General features: G+C 41.2%; 2 protein-coding genes across 5 annotated transcripts in view; one reads left to right on the forward strand and one right to left on the reverse strand.

Annotated features, from left to right (window-relative positions):
* Positions 1-2,407: 2,407 nt before the first annotated feature.
* FPGT (fucose-1-phosphate guanylyltransferase) lies at positions 2,408-9,607 on the reverse strand. Of its 2 annotated transcripts, XM_038412095.2 has the most exons (4): positions 9,471-9,607; positions 7,086-7,253; positions 5,441-5,533; positions 2,408-4,537 (listed from the first exon to the last, which is right to left on the reverse strand). In XM_038412095.2, exons 1-4 carry the CDS (start codon positions 9,547-9,549, stop codon positions 3,099-3,101), a joined length of 1,779 nt encoding a protein of 592 aa, XP_038268023.1. In that variant the 5' UTR covers positions 9,550-9,607; the 3' UTR covers positions 2,408-3,098. The 2 variants fall into 2 exon arrangements, with proteins under 2 accessions (XP_038268023.1, XP_043376120.1); XM_043520185.1 differs by lacking the exon at positions 5,441-5,533.
* Positions 9,608-9,620: 13 nt separating this feature from the next.
* The window catches only part of LRRIQ3 (leucine rich repeats and IQ motif containing 3), a 117,810-nt gene continuing 110,833 nt past the window's right edge, over positions 9,621-16,597 (forward strand). Inside the window, exon 1 of one of the 3 annotated variants that reach the window (XM_038412098.2) lies at positions 9,621-9,747. The gene's annotated coding sequence lies outside the window, so the exon portion shown is untranslated. Of the gene's footprint in view, positions 9,748-10,219; positions 10,475-15,832; positions 16,082-16,597 lie in introns of those variants that run through there. The other 2 variants (XM_043520183.1, XM_038412096.2) reach the window with 2 other exon arrangements.

Raw genomic sequence — 16,597 nt, forward strand, 5'->3', positions numbered from 1 at the left:
GGTTTACTGTGGACGAGAAGCTGGATACGAGTCAACAGTGTGCCCTTGTTGGCAAGAAGGCTAATGGCATTTTGGGATGTATAAGTAGGGGCATTACCAGCAGATCGAGGGACGTGATCATTCCCCTCTATTCGACATTGGTGAGGCCTCATCTGGAGTACTGTGTCCAGTTTTGGGCCCCACACTACAAGAAGGATGTGGAAAAATTGGAAAGTGTCCAGCGGGGGGCAACAAAAATGATTAGGGGACTGGAACACATGACTGATGAGGAGAGGCTGAGGGAACTGGGATTGTTTAGTCTGCAGAAGAGAAGAATGGGGGGGATTTGATAGCTGCTTTCAACTACCTGAAAGGGGGTTCCAAAGAGGATGGATCTAGACTGTTCTCAGTGGTAGCAGATGACAGAACAAGGAGTAATGGTCTCAAGTTGCAAGTGGGGGAGGTTTAGGTTGGATATTAGGAAACACTTTTTCACTAGGAAGGTGGTAAAGCACTGGAATGCATTACCTAGGGAGGTGGTGGAATCTCCTTCTTTTGAGATTTTTAAGGTCAGGCTTGACAAAGCCCTGGCTGGGATGATTTAGTTGGGGATTGGTCCTGCTTTGAGCAGGGGGTTGGACTAGATGACCTCCTGAGGTCTCTTCCAACCCTGATATTCTATGATTTTACAAGGATAGATTAAGCATTCTGATGACTTCATGCAACATATTCAATGACTATTTTTACTTCTTGATTTGTATGGTGTTTGATTGCAATCCTTAATCTCAGTCTTCATGAACATACCCCTCTGCAGCCATTTAAAAAAACCCACAAACATTTCACTAACACTTTATCCTGTTGCCTAAGACCTTTTTTTCTTGGCATCCATCCTTATCCCCATTGCAAATTAAATCCACACTTTCACCCCCCCTGCAAGCCTGGGGGGTCTAGTTCTTCTGTACCGATTCACATGCAGGAGACTTTTAACTCAAGTAGATAAACCTTCCAAAAGAAGTAGTGTCTTACCAGTGACACATGATGAAGGTTAAAGAAAACTTTGGTATTAAATAATATTGGTGAGACGTTCCATTGCCTTGTAGCTGGCATCAAGAAATATCAATAGGAGTTAAGAAAGCAGCCCACAAGCACTTTGTACAAATTTAATCTGATATTTATCTTTGATTACAACACCACTCGCAAGCACAGGATCTTTTGTGAACCATGGCACACTCACTCATTAGGCTCACTACCCTAACAAGCTGAACCTCAAATTCCACATTATAACCCTATGCTTCCCCTTCCTCTAAAACCTCTGGAGAACTCAACAAGGGATAGTTTTATTACTGATAATTCCATGATATGATCAATGCTACATGTACTCAACATTATTTTGCACATCAGTATACACTGCCTTGTTTAGTCATTAAAACTATTGTTAAACATTAAAGATATTGGGCTCAATTCTGATCTCCGTTTTACTAGAGTAAATCTAAGGAGTTCCTCAGGATTTAGACTAGTGCCAGAGATCAGAATCTGGTTCCGTGCTTATAATATAAAAATAATTAATTTTAGGGGTCTGGGGACTGACAAACATAAAATTCATGTTTGACTTCAACTATATTTTTCATGAGAAATGTAGTTCAATTTTTTGCTCACATTTCCAGCTACTGAACAAATACCTTTCACTTATGCATAGCGGAGTCATACGCTCTGTTAACTCATTTGCCCTAGCATCGTAACAGCTTAATGGGCACATTCTAAGGGGAAAAAAGGTAAAATATTTTAAATTGTAACAATGTAGTAAAACAAATCTGAGAAAAAAATAAAGTTACTTTGTGGAGTGTGCAGAGTTAATTAGCTCAGCACACAGACACAAAATGGACAGCCAAGGCACAGGATCATCCACAGTCAACACAAGAATAAAAATCCATGATGGAAGGGGTGATGTGGGTTGGGAATGTGACTGCATGTTCCCAAATGATGAAGAAAGAGCAGGTATATTCATCAACGAAGAAGCTTCTGGAAAGCGTGCGAGGAAGAGTTGTCAGAGAGGAGACTGTGTATTGTTACAACATTCTAAATTCTGGGCAAAATAGCTGTTTATTGCAGTGCTACTGAATATTGTGATGTCAGTATTATAGAACGAAAAGGGATATTATTTTGCAGGAGAGACTGCAGGTAGCAAGCGTATACAGCTGAACATAGGACAAGGAAGGAGGCATTACTACAGCTTGATACTCAAAGGTGATACTGAACATTCTACTGGCCCTGGTCTCCTTTGAGAACTGAAGTTATGGAATGACCACAAGATGTAAGAGTCTTGAGAGATACTTATGCACCATAAGGGGATTCAAAGAATTGGAATCGTAAGTTAATGAGCCATTAGATTCTGGAAATCGTTGATTCAGAAAGGACCATAATGAAGAGATATGGAAAGTGCATTTACTTCAGATAACTTATGATACAATATTTCAGATCACAGCTTTTTAGATTACATTCTTTCCACAAATTATTCAGTATTCTGCAAGAAGATATATATATAGCACAAATACACAAAATTTCCCATTGCTTGTAAAAGTGATGACGAGCTAAAGTTTAAACAAATATAAAAAAAATCTTTTGTTTTGCTTAAAATAATGAAAAATTACCTTAGCCTCTTAAAATACCCATTTTAAAAGAATACCGTGGAAAGAGGTAAATATAACTCATTGCTATGCCACACCATGTTGCAAGAGCCAACATTATACATTGAAGAAGTTTTAAGTAGTTTTAAATCAAACTCCTAATTAATGTTCATTCCATATTAACAAAAACTAAAACAAACCAAAACAAAAAAACCCCATACATACTGGATACCCCAAGAAAATTCACCGCTTAGTGTTTTCATAGATTTGAAATATTTCATTAATTCTTTCATCAAAAGAATAGTTTATCTGTGTTTTTTGCATTATTAATGTTTTGCTACAATAACATTGTTAATGCAAATTCATTATTTCTACTTCAATGAAATCAGAAAAAAAGATGTATACTTTTTGCTTCTGGGTTTTACAAGCTTGAAAACAATCAATCATCTTCACATTAAAGAAAGGCAAAGTGTAAAAATATTGTACATCTACAAATCAGATCTCTTTGTGTCTTTGTAGAGTGATTTCTTCGTAAATTTGCTGCCTGAACTTCAACATGTCTTCTACATCTTTGTAGAAGAGCATTTCTTCAATAGACAGGAGCTTCCAGCCATTCAGTTTAAAAGCTGATTTGTTTTGCACAGCGTTTAACATCTTTAATGACATTCTAACTGAACCACTTAATGTAGAACAAACAGGGAAAATCCGAGCAGTCCACAAACCCAAACTTGTCTTGTCACCAGAGAAGAGTTGGTCTGAAACTCTCAGGTTCCAGAGGTCCAAGCACTGCAGTAAACTGATTCCAAAAAACTGAAGGGAATGTACGTCTGACAACAATTTCACATTCTTTTTCAAGTTGTCTTCTACACCAAGCACCATACTCACATACATTACTTTTCCATTAACTCTGATGCTCAGCGAACTCACAAAAGAATTTGGTGGTACAACTGCGTTAGCACTTACGCAACAACCACTGATAATGCTGTTTGTCCCTACTGAAACCTCAGGTCCCAGCCTAGAGTATTCAATAACAGAGGCAGGTGCTATAACACAACTTGAATCCAGTATGCTTTGAATGATACATGCCGATATATCTGAGTTTTCTGCTTTATCTGGAAAGATGCTAAAAGCTTTAGATAATAAACCAAGCTCCAATTTCAATTTACTATCAGAAGTAAAATGAAACAAGTACTCTTGTGTAGTCCCAATATGATAGAACCTGGAATTATTTAAGACTATAACATTAAGTGATGTTCCTTTAAGAAGAGAAAATAGCTTCTGCCTTATTTCTGCTAACTGTGATCCTTCTTTTGTGACATTATCTGTGATTTTTATGTAATCATGAGTTGCTCCAGGTCCCAGAGCCTGGAGAAAATCACCATATGCATCTATTTCACAGCAAAGAGTGTCCAGCTGCTTAAAAAATGTTAGTAATTGTTTTGCAATGTTATGATCAATGTAAAATAAACTGTCAGTATACACATACTCGTAGTCCATTTTTAAGTCACTGTGTTCTCCAGAGGAGTTTGGTTGAGAGCAATTCCTTCTTATGTATACTGCACCAGACTGATGCATCTTTTCAATATTAGGTTTATGTAGAAAATGATGACAAGATCTGTATTCAAGCTCTTTTTCTGATAAAGCAGATGAATCTAACACAAATACTCCATGAGTGGTACCAATAGTCAAATCTGAAGGGTGAGCTAATGCAGTGAACCCAGGTTTATCAAACTTGATGACTTCTGTTGCGCCAATACTATAAAGTTCAATATCATCTGCACAAGTAATGAGAATTCCTGGATTCATATGGGTAGGAAAATCAATGTACATTGCCAACTTCAGCTCCAACATCTGGTAAATAGGGTCACCAAAAGGCAAAGCTGTGAAAATTTTTCCCAGTGCACTTGCATTTGGTAAACGTTGACTATAACCACCTTAAAAAAAAAAAGTTTTATTATATACAAATTTCACACACAAACATTCACATTCCTCTTTAAAGAGCTCTCTTACTGCTATATACAATTATCAAGAACTAGTTATGAGTTACAATATCGAAGTGGTTATTTTATATATGGACATGACTGTATTCTAAGCATGCCTTTAAAAAAAAAATGAAGATTTAAAGAACTGACATTTCTAATCCCAAACTCTTTCAGACAGCTAATAATGGATCCTGATCTCGATCATCAAGTGTTCAAAGACAGTATGCATTAAAGAGAGCATTTCCTAATTTATTGACTTCATCCTCTACAGTTTGTGCTCACAGTAAAGTAGGAAAAGGACTTTTTGCATACAGTGAAAACAACAAAACTGAATTACTTCCATTTCATTTTTGATATTGTAGATAAACCTTCCCACTCTCCTGTCCTTTACTCCCCTGGCACCATTTTTTATATTTACTTCTCCCACTCCCTTAAAATGAGCAAATATCTGGCACAGAGTAAAACTCTGCCAGAAAGCAACTGGCATTAATGTCTCTCTTCTTTCTACATGTAAGCAGTCCCTTTTGCAATTTCAAACCATAAATGAGCCAAACAACCCATCTCCCCCAGAGGATGTTGCTGTATGGCGACATAAGGCTTCTTTCTCTCAAAAAGCCAAGGTTGCTGTTTCACAGCACTTCCAGATTCCTTTAGCTGAGATAGTTGGATATGAACTGCAAGCCCACATTCAGATGCCATTCAACTGCCAAATCAGCCAGCCAAATCTGAGCTCACTTAAGAGACATCACATTTGACAACTTCTTCTCCCCATCACCACCACCACATTTTCATTCGGGGGGAAAAGAAAAAAATAGCATAGTGTCACAGAAAATTTAAATTAGGAAAAGGATTTACCAGAATGAATTAATATGATATTAAGAGAAGTCCATTTATCACCATACATCTCTTCCAAGCACTGAAGGACATGAAGAGTTGATCCACCATTTCCTACAAAATATTGGGTACATAAATTAAGAATATTAACATTAGTTACATAAATATGCCAAATGTACTAAAATCATGTGCTAGCAATATCAGGGTTTGAACGAGGCTGGCTTGGGGAATCTGGGCACATAAGTGCTTTTTTAAGATGCTGACCTCTTGCTCCAGAGCATAAATTGTCAATTATTTTTAAATGAAGTCTCTAGCCTCATGGCTGCAAAGATCATTTTTAAATTGTGAACTGAGTGTCTATGGATGCAATGATATCTTCCTGAGATTGCATAAAACAACTCTGAAAGGATGGTACTATTCTGCTCCATCTCAATACTGTTGATCAAACCTTGCAGGAAGGAGGTTGGGCAGTCACCTTATGATGCTCTGCACAATCCACTATAAACAACATTTCACATGGGCAGGTCTTGGGGAAAAAAGAACACTTTCCCCCACTCCAATTCATCCTCTGAGTGACATCATCATCAATGATCCGTCATCAATTCCAGAGGCTATAAAAATTGGACATGTAACCTGTCATACAAAATCTCACTAATGATTTTAAGCAAGTTTTCAAACGACCTTTTTGACATGTACAGTACAGAAAAGGAAAAAAAATAGATGTTTACCAGTATTTTGGTATTTATTGTTCTCCTATAACATAAAATAATTTCAGAAAATTAATCTTTGCAGATTATACTATATTCTAATCATATTTGTTACTTTCTAAACAAATGGCTGAGCTACTGAAGTTTACAAGATGACACTGTGCATGCTCAGTGACTACTTTTCATTAAGATTCTTGCTATGTATTCAGTGTTATGGATCGAACAGGTGTAAACGTATTCCACTATAGACCATAATGGATCAGTTATGATGTACAATATGAACATATAAGAACAACATGAATCAGTGACATTCTGTGTTATGCACTTATTATACAATCAAAGTCTAAACCACCATGATCTATATACTGTGCATGCACCTTAAGGGCAATATATAAATGTTACTAGGTAAATTTTAATACATCTGCTGAACTGATATGAAGTCCAAAGGAGCACCAGATTCATTAATGCTAATAATTACACATTTGAATCAAAATACAGTGCTTAATGCCATTAGAACACTTTCTGTGATTTAGTTAATATAATTCTGCTTCTAACAGCTTTCTGGAACTCGTTTGCTGTAAGAGACAACTGTCATAATACTTACTACAATGAGCACTTTTTGTCTGTCTGAAAATTAGTCAATTTATAATGAAATCTTAAACTACAAACCTTACCAGTGGTGAGGTGGCTTCTGCATCACTGAAAATTTTTAATCAAGATTGGCTATTTTTCTAAAATAAATGTACTAGTTCAAATATAAATTAATTGAGGGAAGTTCTATGGCCTGTATTATACCGGAGGACAGACCAGATGGTGACAATGGGGTGCCTTCTGGCTTTATACTGAATGTAGTCAGAGACTGGCAAAGTTAATTTCTTTGACTGACTGTCAGAAAAATGTATGTATCAACTACTATATCATGTAAGCGAAAACAGAAAAATTGGCAATAAAATACCCACCAATTTTTGGTCCAGGGGGATCCACAAAAACATGGTAATGAACTCTAAGAGGGAGTTCCTTTCTTTTCAACTTTTCTGATAGCTGTTGCTGATAAGCCAATTCCTGTTTTTTGTCAGCTGCTGTAATTACAACAACATCCCAGAATTCTCCAGTTTGTGTGACTTTACCTATTTGAAAAAAGTGAGTTAACAAGAGAGACCATCAGTAGAGTACAATTGTGAGAGATTAATGACATTCTCAGTAGTATGACACACAAAAACTACATTAAAGGAACTTGCATTAAAATCAAGCACTCAAATGTTATTAAATGCCCAAATAAAAGTGGCCATATACAACCTTAATTTGGTTGCCTCATGTATATTCATTATGACAGACTTGCCCAACAATGCTTAGGAAATCCAGAAATCCTGAACTTCCTACTACGATTCCCCTCGACTGGCTACATTAAGATAAAACAACAATTTGCCCTATTCACATTAGGGGTGAAATAAGGACCTCATTGAAGAGAATGGGAGTTTTACCATGGAGATCAGTGGAGCCAGGATTTCACTTTAGGATTTTATGTATCTATCTTGTTATAAAAACCTTAGTGTGCTTAAGGAACTGTTAGTGTGTGACAGCAGAGTCTACAAGAACACTTGGTGCACAGCAGGCTAGCCCAAAGTAGATTTATGTCCCAGCCTGCTGCAAACTAAGTGTTGTTGGTATGGACAAGCCCTTAGTCTAGACATGGCCTTATAGCCTTATTCATGTAACAATTCTAGCCACTTTAACACTCTGGTGTACAGCGTTGACCTTGCTCTTTATGGGTGCACCAAGGAATCTGCATACTCTTAACTAGACCCTAACTAATAAGAGAATGCTATGCTACCTTTGTTCCTTAGAGTTAACACATGAGCAATGCTCTTAGCTCAGAAACATCCATCAACCCGTTGTAACTCAAATCCCACGAAAATTTAATTATTCTTTGTCTATAATAACGGTCACTCTTAATGGAATTATTGTTTTATAAAACATTGATACAGTCATATAGGGCAGTTCATATATTCAATATGCACCATCTCTCCTGTAATCTGAGTCACCTTAAACCTTCTCAGATTCAATCTCGTAACATCATGTTGATTTGCATAACTAGCAGCTGTAGTGGAAACACTGTATTTCTCCTCTCTCACCTCTTTTTTGAAATCCCTTAAAAAGTGGCTTGTCAAGAAAAGTGACAGTAAAATGGAAAAATTTAAAAATAATTTGCAACCCTCCCTACTTACTTTTCCCCTAAAACTCTATGTAGAATCTGCAGAAGTTGTCCCCTCAGAACTCATTATTTCAGAACAGATTTGAACCTTCTCCCCCCCCCCCCCCCGCAACTACTTTTAACACCGCACTCCATAAAGTTGTGAACCAGCCAAGGATCTACATTGGCGGAGTCACAGTGATGTAAGAATCGACTAAAAGGATGCTTTTGAAGGACTGTGGACTAAAACAGCGAATACAGAAATGGAACTAGGAGTCAGAAAAGCAGGGTTCTCGCCCCATCTTTACAAATGACTGGGGCCCTGATCCTGCAAACGTTGATGCACGTGTTTAACTTTAAATATGTCAGCAGTTCCAATGAAGTCAGTGGGAATACTCCCGGCCTTAAGAGTTAACCCTGCATGACTGGGGCCTTGCTGAGTGACCTCGCGGGGTGTTCGCTTGGACACAACTCTCCGCCTCTCAATTTCCCCATCAGTTAGTAAAAGCCAGAGCCAGTGCTGGGGATATTACTTACTTTCCAAGAAAAGCGCTGGTCTTTCAGCTTTACAGGTGGAAAACGCTACACCAGTGGCTCCAAAACGAGGGCGGCCGCTTGCTCAGGGAAAGCCCCTGGCGGGCGGGGCCGGTTTGTTTACCGGGGGCTGCGGGCAGGGCGGCCAGCACGTCCCTGGGCCCGCGCCGCTTCCCGCAGCCCCCATTGGCCTGCAGCGGCGACCCGCGGCCAGTGGGAGCCGCCATCGGCCGAACCTGCCCACGCGGCAGGTAAACAAACGGGCCCGGCCCGCCGGGGGCTTCCCCCGCACAAGCGGCGGCGGCGGCCCTAAGAACCACTGCGCTACCCAAACAAGCTCCGGATCCTGCAGCCGCTCCCAGGCGCGCTTAACTTCACGTCTGGTGCCTTCCGCGGAGAGGAGTCGAGCTCGGGAGGCGCCCAGGTGTTTCGGCTGGGGCTGGGGGGGGCCCTGGCTCTCTTTGCCGGGTCAGGGCCTAGGCTCAGGGCGGTTAGGCTCAGGGAGGGGAGCGTGACGCTGCGGTTCCGGGGGGGGGGGGCTCCCCCTGAGCCTGAGGCCCCGCTGCTGAAGCAGCGGCGCCACCCCGGCGGAGACGCCAGCAGCGACCCCGGCCCCTACCTCTCAGCTCGTCGAACTTCGCCAGTCTCCGCCGAGTGGCCTCTTGGAGCAAAACATCGAGCTCGGCCCCCGCCGGCATCTCGCCGGCTCAGGGCCAGGCCTAGCTGGGGCCTTCCGGGTTCGGTTACCGGCCCCGCCCCGCACGGCCCGGCCCGGCCCGGCCTAGCCCCGGGGGCGGGGAGCAGTGGGCGGCTCTCGGGCCGGTTCCCATGGTAGCCGCCGGACAAACAAGGCCGCCGCTACCTGCCGCTCAGCCACCGCCGGAGCTGGGACGCGGGTGAGAGTGGAGTGGGAGGCGGCGGAGCTTGCTCCCGGGTAGGGGGGCTGAACCCCGGGGTCTCTAACTGGTCGTGGGAACTGAGGGAGCCCAGCCCCGGGGTTTCACCTAGGAGCGGGGCTGAACCCGAGAGTCTCTTAACGGGCCCGGAGGCCCAGAGGGAGGCTGAACTCCGGGGTCTGGCCCGGCCCGGGCAGGGGGCTGAATCCCGGGGGGGGCCCGACAGGCAGGGATGAGAGAAGATTTAAAGCAGGGCCGCCCTGGTCGCTAAGGGCTAACTGTAGTGCACTCCCGTTTGGTAATTTCTCACTACAGAGTTGGGGGGGCAAAGATTCCTTGGCATTTTTCAGAGTAGCAGCCGTGTTAGTCTGTATTCGCAAAAAGAAAAGGAGTACTTGTGGCACCTTAGAGACTAACAAATTTATTAGAGCATAAGCTTTCGTGAGCCACAGCTCACTTCACAAATACATCCGATGAAGTGAGCTGTAGCTCACGAAAGCTTATGCTCTAATAAATTTGTTAGTCTCTAAGGTGCCACAAGTACTCCTTTTTTTCTTGGCATTTTTTCGAAGAGTCAGGTTGTCAAACTCCATTCCCTGGCTGGATTCCCACCTGAGTGTCTATGGCATAGCTCCCTAAATCCCCAGCTTACACCTGCCAATAGTTGCGGTGTTCTTCTTCACCTCCTGGCTCAAGCAGTAGTGTTCTGACCCGGAAGTGGCTGCATGTCAGAAGTGCACAAAGTGATCCATGTGTCTTGGTACCTGATGGTCTGCGTACTATACAGAGAAGTATAGTAATAAATGATGTGTTAAAGTGGCACAATAACTTTTGTCTTTAAAGTATCTGGTTTGGAAAACTTTTATAATACATGCATCTCAGTATTTTGGCCCAGTCTTACAACTGAATTCATATGGGTGCATTTGAGTGCACATGGACACATAAAAGTCTGCTTAAGTGGTTCAGGGCCCTAGTTTCCTGTTTTTACTAGTTTTAATTTCAAGAACAACATGAGTAGATTATATGGTTCTCTTTCTGACGCACACTGATAGGAAATTTGGAATTTCCTAAATGTGTTCATGCTGTGTTGTATCATTTATTTTCCCTTTGTACTTGCTCTGTTATTTACTGAAAAAGAAAGGGTTGTTTCTTTTGCTATGTTCTAGTGTCTAAAGATGTCACAAATGATAAAGAATTATAATGTTTATTCAATTTGATTAAAAACATCTTCAAGAAAAAACAGACTATGCATTTAAATCATAAGCATTCTTCAGTGACTGCTCATACCAAACTTTTGAATAATACTGTTGAATAATTTGTATATAAATGCACTTTTTAGTGGTATTTTGGTTATTCAAAGCAAACAAGGATTATCAATTAAAGAGAAAAATAGCTTTCCTTCCAGTTCTATTAATGGGTGGACTTTTTAGGAACCTATGAATGTATCTTCTGTGCATAGGCTCAAGCCTACAAGGGCTTGGGGTATGTCTAAACTTAAACTGCTACAGTGGTGCAGCTGTTTATGTAGATAATCCACCTCCCTGAGAGGCTGTAGCTAGGTCAATGGAAGAATTCTTCAAGGGCAGTGCTGTGTACCCTGGGAGTTAGGCTGGGATAGCTATATCTCTGGCTATATCTACACTACCGTGGTAAGTCAACCTATGCTATGCAACTCCAGCTCCGTGAATAATGTAGCTGGAGTCAACATACCTTAGGTCGAGTTACCACAGGGAGAAAATCTCCCATCAATTTACCTTACTTTTCTCGTCGGGGGTAGAGTGAAGGGGTTGACTGGAGAGTGATCTTTACTAGACCCGCTAAATTGACTGCCGGTGGATTGATATCAGAGCATTGATCCTAGCTGTAGTGTAGACTTGCCCTCTCAGTGATATGGATTTTTCACATTCCTGAGAGAAGCAGCTATGCTGAAGTAAATTCCTAGTGTAGACCAGGCCTTGGGCACATAAATATCTTTATTCACAGGAGTTGTAAACTTACTCACAAGCTTAAGAGGATGTCTACATTTAAAAATGATACAGCAGCACAGCTGCTTCGCTGTAGCACTTCAGTGTAGACACTACTTATAGTGATTGGAGGGGTTCTCCCGTTTGTGTAGGGAATCCCCGAGATATGGTAGCTAGGTTGATGGAAGAATTCTTCTGTTGATGTAGCACTGCCTATACCAGAGATTATGTCGTTTTAACTATGCTGCTCATGGGTTTGGATTTTTCATACTCCTGAGAGACATAGCCAAGACGACTTAATTTTCTAGTGTAGACCAGATAGGCTGGTTTTAATTTTCTAGTGTTAACTGCTGTCGATTTATCAACACCAGTCCAAAGGAAATGTATCATCATTGTGAGGCTGGGTTGTTCTGCTCAGTACTCGGTAATTTATAGGTCTGTCAAGTGATTAAACACACTGTTAAACAATAATAGAATACCATTTATTTAAATAGTTTGGGATATTTTCTACATTTTCAAATATATTTATTTCAATTACAACACAGAATACGAAGTATACAGTGCTCGCTTTATATTATTATTTTAGTACAAATATTTGCACTGTAAAAAACAAAATAAATAGTATTTTTCAGTTCACCTAATACATGTACCATAGTGCAATCTCTTTATTGTGAAAGTTGAACTTACAAATGTAGAATTATATACAAAAAATAACTGCATTCAAAAATAAAACAATGTAAAACTTGAGAGCCTACAAGTCCACTCAGTCCTACTTCTTATTCAGCCAGTCGCTCAAACAAGTTTGTTTACATTTGCAGGAGATAATGCTGCCCGCTTCTTGTTTACAATGTCACCTGAAAGTAAGAACAGGTGTTTGCATGCCAAACATGTAGCTGGCGTTGCAAGGTATTTATGTGCCAGATGCTCTAGAGATTCATATGTCCCTTCATGATTCAGCCATCATTCCAGAGGACATGTGTCCGTGCTGATGACAGGTTCTGCTTGATAACGATCCAAAACAGCATGGACCAACGCATGTTCATTTTCATCATCTGAATCAGATGTCACCAGCAGAAGGTTGATTTTCTTTTTTGGTGGTTCGTGTTCTGTAGTTTCCACATCAAAGTATTTCTCTTTTTAACACTTCTGAAAGCATGTTCCACACCTTCTCCCTCTCAGATTTTGGAAGGCACTTCAGATTCTTAAACCTTGGGTTGAGTGCTGTATCTATCCTTAGAAATATCACATTGATATCTTCTTTGTGTTTTGTCAAATCTGCAGTGAAAGTGTTCTTAAAATGAACAACATGTGGTGGGTCATCATCCAAGACTGCTATAACATGAAATATATGGAAGATGCGGGTAAAACAGAGCCAGAGACATGCAATTCTCCCCCAAGGAGTTCAGTCACAAATTTAATTAACACATTTTTTTCAATGAGCATCATCAGCATGGAAGCATGTCCTCTGGAATGGTGGTCAAAGCAGGAAGGGGCATACGAATGTTTGGCATATGTGGCACATAAATACCTTGCAATGCCGGCTTCAAAAATGCCATGCGAACGCCTCTTCTCACTTTCAGATGACATTGTAAATAATAAGTGGGCAGCATTATCTCCCATAAAGGTAAACAAATTGGTTTGTTTTGAGTGCAGGTATGTAACAAACAAACAAAAACTACATTTGTAAGTTTTACTTTCACAACAAAGAGATTACACTACGGTAATTGTCTGAGGTGAATTGAAAAATACTATTTTTTTAATCTTTTTACAGTGCAAATATTTGTAATAAACATAATATAAAGTGAGCACTATACATTTTGTAATCTGTGTTGTAATTAAAATCAGTGTATTTGAAAATGTAGAAAAACACCCACAAGTACAATAAAAGCTGTTTTACCTGTCTCTTCATCAACCGGAAAGCTCTATAAACCGGCATTTCTGATCTTCATTGAAATTCTGGTTTATTGTCTGGCTGGTGTGGGGCCGGCAGGGGGTTGGGGTGTAGGAGGGGGTGTGGCACACAGGCTCTGAGAGGGAGTTTGGGTGCACGAGGGGGCTCGGGCAGTGGTTGGGGCATGGGAGGAGGTGCAGGGGGCCAGATCCGGGAGGTGCTCACATCAGGCGCCTCCCCAGAAGTGGTGACCTGTCCCAGCTGCTCCTAGGCAGGGGCATGGCAGGTGGATCTGCGCACTGTTTCCACCCACAGGCACCACCCCCGCAGCTCTCATTGGCCGTGATTCCCAGCCAATGGGAACTGCACAGCTAGTGCTCGGGGCGGGGTGGGGGCAGCGCACAGAGCCACGTGCCACGCCTCTGCCTAAGAGCATCCAGGACTGGTCACCGCTTGTGGGGAGCCGCCCGCGGTGAGCACCCCCTGGATCCAGCATCCCGCACCCACTCCTGTGCCCCAACCCACTGCCCCAAGCCCCCTCCTGCACTCAAAACTCCTGCCCAGAGCCCACGCCCCACACCCCCTCCCGCACCCAAACTCCCTCCCTCTCAGTTAACTGGCATTTTTCACTTACCGGCACTCTCCATTTCCCCAACATGCCGGATAAAACAGCTTTTACTGTATTTATTAAATTTCAATTGGCATTCTACTGTTTTACAGTGCAATTAAACGTGTGATTAGTCATGATTAAATTTTTTAATTGTGATTCATTTTTTTAGTTAATCACGTGAGTTAATTGCAATTAATTGACAGACGTAATAATTTACACTTCATTAACATCATAGAGATACTGCAGGTAAAGAATGGGGTCCTGATCCTTCAAAGACTTAATACGCATGCTTAATTTTACACACACCACTGTCCCCTAACCTACAAACAGTTGTTCAGTGTTGGTATAAGCCATGTTGCTGAGAGTTTTTCTTTTTCTTTTGGATGTTATGGCTCCTGATCTGCAATCTTCATTTGCTTTTCTGAATTTAGATTCTACGGGTACAAAATATAAACAGAGGAAAATGAAATGGTGGTATTTTTTTGATAAAGTCTCACCATACACAAATCTTTCAATAAAGGAAGCCTTAAAAGTAATACAAAAACTGTTGTAAAGAATTTAGGAAACAAAGTATGTCATCATGAGAAAAGTATCCTAGTTCTACTAAAAAGCCAGTTTTTTTTATCACCTAGTTTATCACCTATCACCTAGTTAGCGCTAAAAGTGATGGCTTAGAGAGTAAATGCTGATGGACCCTAAAATATCAAAGTGCTACTGACGTGGAATTATTAAACTCTTTCAGTGATCCATTAAATAGAGTTTGTCATCACCATGGCAATATAGATTGAAAAAGCTTTTTAAAAAAATAATTTTAAAAATTACTTTCTTTGCTCAGTATAATTAATCCTTTTGACCCTTCTTAGTCTTCCCACATTACTGAGTAAATGTAGGTAAAAGCATGACGTGCTTTTATAGAATGCATATTTAGTTATTTTTCCAGACTCAGACTCCCATTGAAGCCAATGACAAAACTTCCATTCACGGCGGTGAGAGGGAGTTTGGATCCTTCATTCACTGTTGCAGATATAATTATACAATTTGTTTATAATTAAGGTGAATGTTCCCAGAGTTTTAGGTTCTTAGTACCATTTACATTCTGTTCTGCTAGTTGGCAGAAATGTTACATTATTAATGGATCCCATTAATTTGCCATGTTTCATGAATACTATATCCTTGTTCAAAAGTACATTGTACAAAATGGATTAAAACATGTTACGGGTAATAGATAAACATTTTAAGTAATAAGTGCCTCTTGTAACAGTGTAGGACCCTCAACAGATAGCCAGCAAATGTTCATGTATTATATTCTCTCCAGATGGAATAGTTCCTTTAAGAGAAAATTCTTATCCTTCTGAACTGGAGAATGATTTGCAATCTTGTTTTATCTGTATCGTAGACCAGGGATCGGCAACCTTTGGCACGCGGCCTGTCAGGGAAATCTGCTGCTGGGACGGGACCGTTTGTTTACCTTCAGCGTCTGCAGGTTCGGCCGATCGCAGCTCCCACTGGCCGTGGTTCGCCATTCCAGGCCAATGGGGGCTGTGGGAAACGGCGCGGGCAGAGGGATGTGCTGGACACCACTTCCCGCAGCCCCCATTGGCCTGGAATGGCGAACCCCTGCCAGTGGGAGCTGTGATCGGCCAAACCTGCGGATGCTGCAGGTAAACAAACCATCCCGGCCTGCCAGCGGATTTTCCTGACAGGCCGCATGGCAAAGATTGCCGATCCCTATCATAAACTCTCATTTATTCAAACCTTGTGTCCTTCACATACACCTCTGCCACATGTATTTCACCTAATTGTGTATAATGAATAAAGGTTGAGAGTAGAGTGATGTCTGTTGTAACTAGTACGCATTATATTCTATAGGTTTCAGAGTAGCAGCCGTGTTAGTCTGTATTCGCAAAAAGAAAAGGAGTACTTGTGGCACCTTAGAGACTAACAAATTTATTAGAGCATAAGCTTTCGTGAGCTACAGCTCACTTCATCGGATGCATTTGGTGGAAAAAAAAATGACGTCTCAGACTCAAGGAATATTTCCAACACACCTCTGACCAACATATTAACCCACAGAGACCTTCCTGCCAACACTACAAAAAGAAGGATTCTGGGTGGACTCCTCCTGAAGGTCGAAACAGCAGCCTGGATTTCTACATAGACTGCTTCCGCCGACGTGCACGAGCTGAAATTGTGGAAAAGCAGCATCGCTTACCCCATAACCTCAGCCATGCAGAACACAGTGCCATCCACAGCCTCAGAAACAACTCTGACATCATAATCAAAAAGGCTGACAAAGGAGGTGCTGTCGTCATCATGAATAGGTCGGAGTATGGACAAGAGGCTACTAGGCAGCTCTCCAACACCACTTTCTACAAGCCATTACCC

The sequence above is a fragment of the Dermochelys coriacea genome, chromosome 8, assembly GCF_009764565.3.
Source record: "Dermochelys coriacea isolate rDerCor1 chromosome 8, rDerCor1.pri.v4, whole genome shotgun sequence".
Lineage (NCBI taxonomy): Eukaryota > Metazoa > Chordata > Testudines > Dermochelyidae > Dermochelys > Dermochelys coriacea.

Excerpts from the sequence above, each read along its gene's own strand:
- FPGT (XM_038412095.2), bottom strand. The coding sequence starts at position 9,549 with ATGCCGGCGGGGGCCGAGCTCGATGTTTTGCTCCAAGAGGCCACTCGG. Across the intron at positions 7,254-9,470 it reads GAAGTTCGACGAGCTGAGAG|GTAAAGTCACACAAACTGGA; the intron begins GTAGGGGCCGGG and ends TTTTTCAAATAG. Across the intron at positions 5,534-7,085 it reads TCCCCCTGGACCAAAAATTG|GAAATGGTGGATCAACTCTT; the intron begins GTGGGTATTTTA and ends AATATTTTGTAG.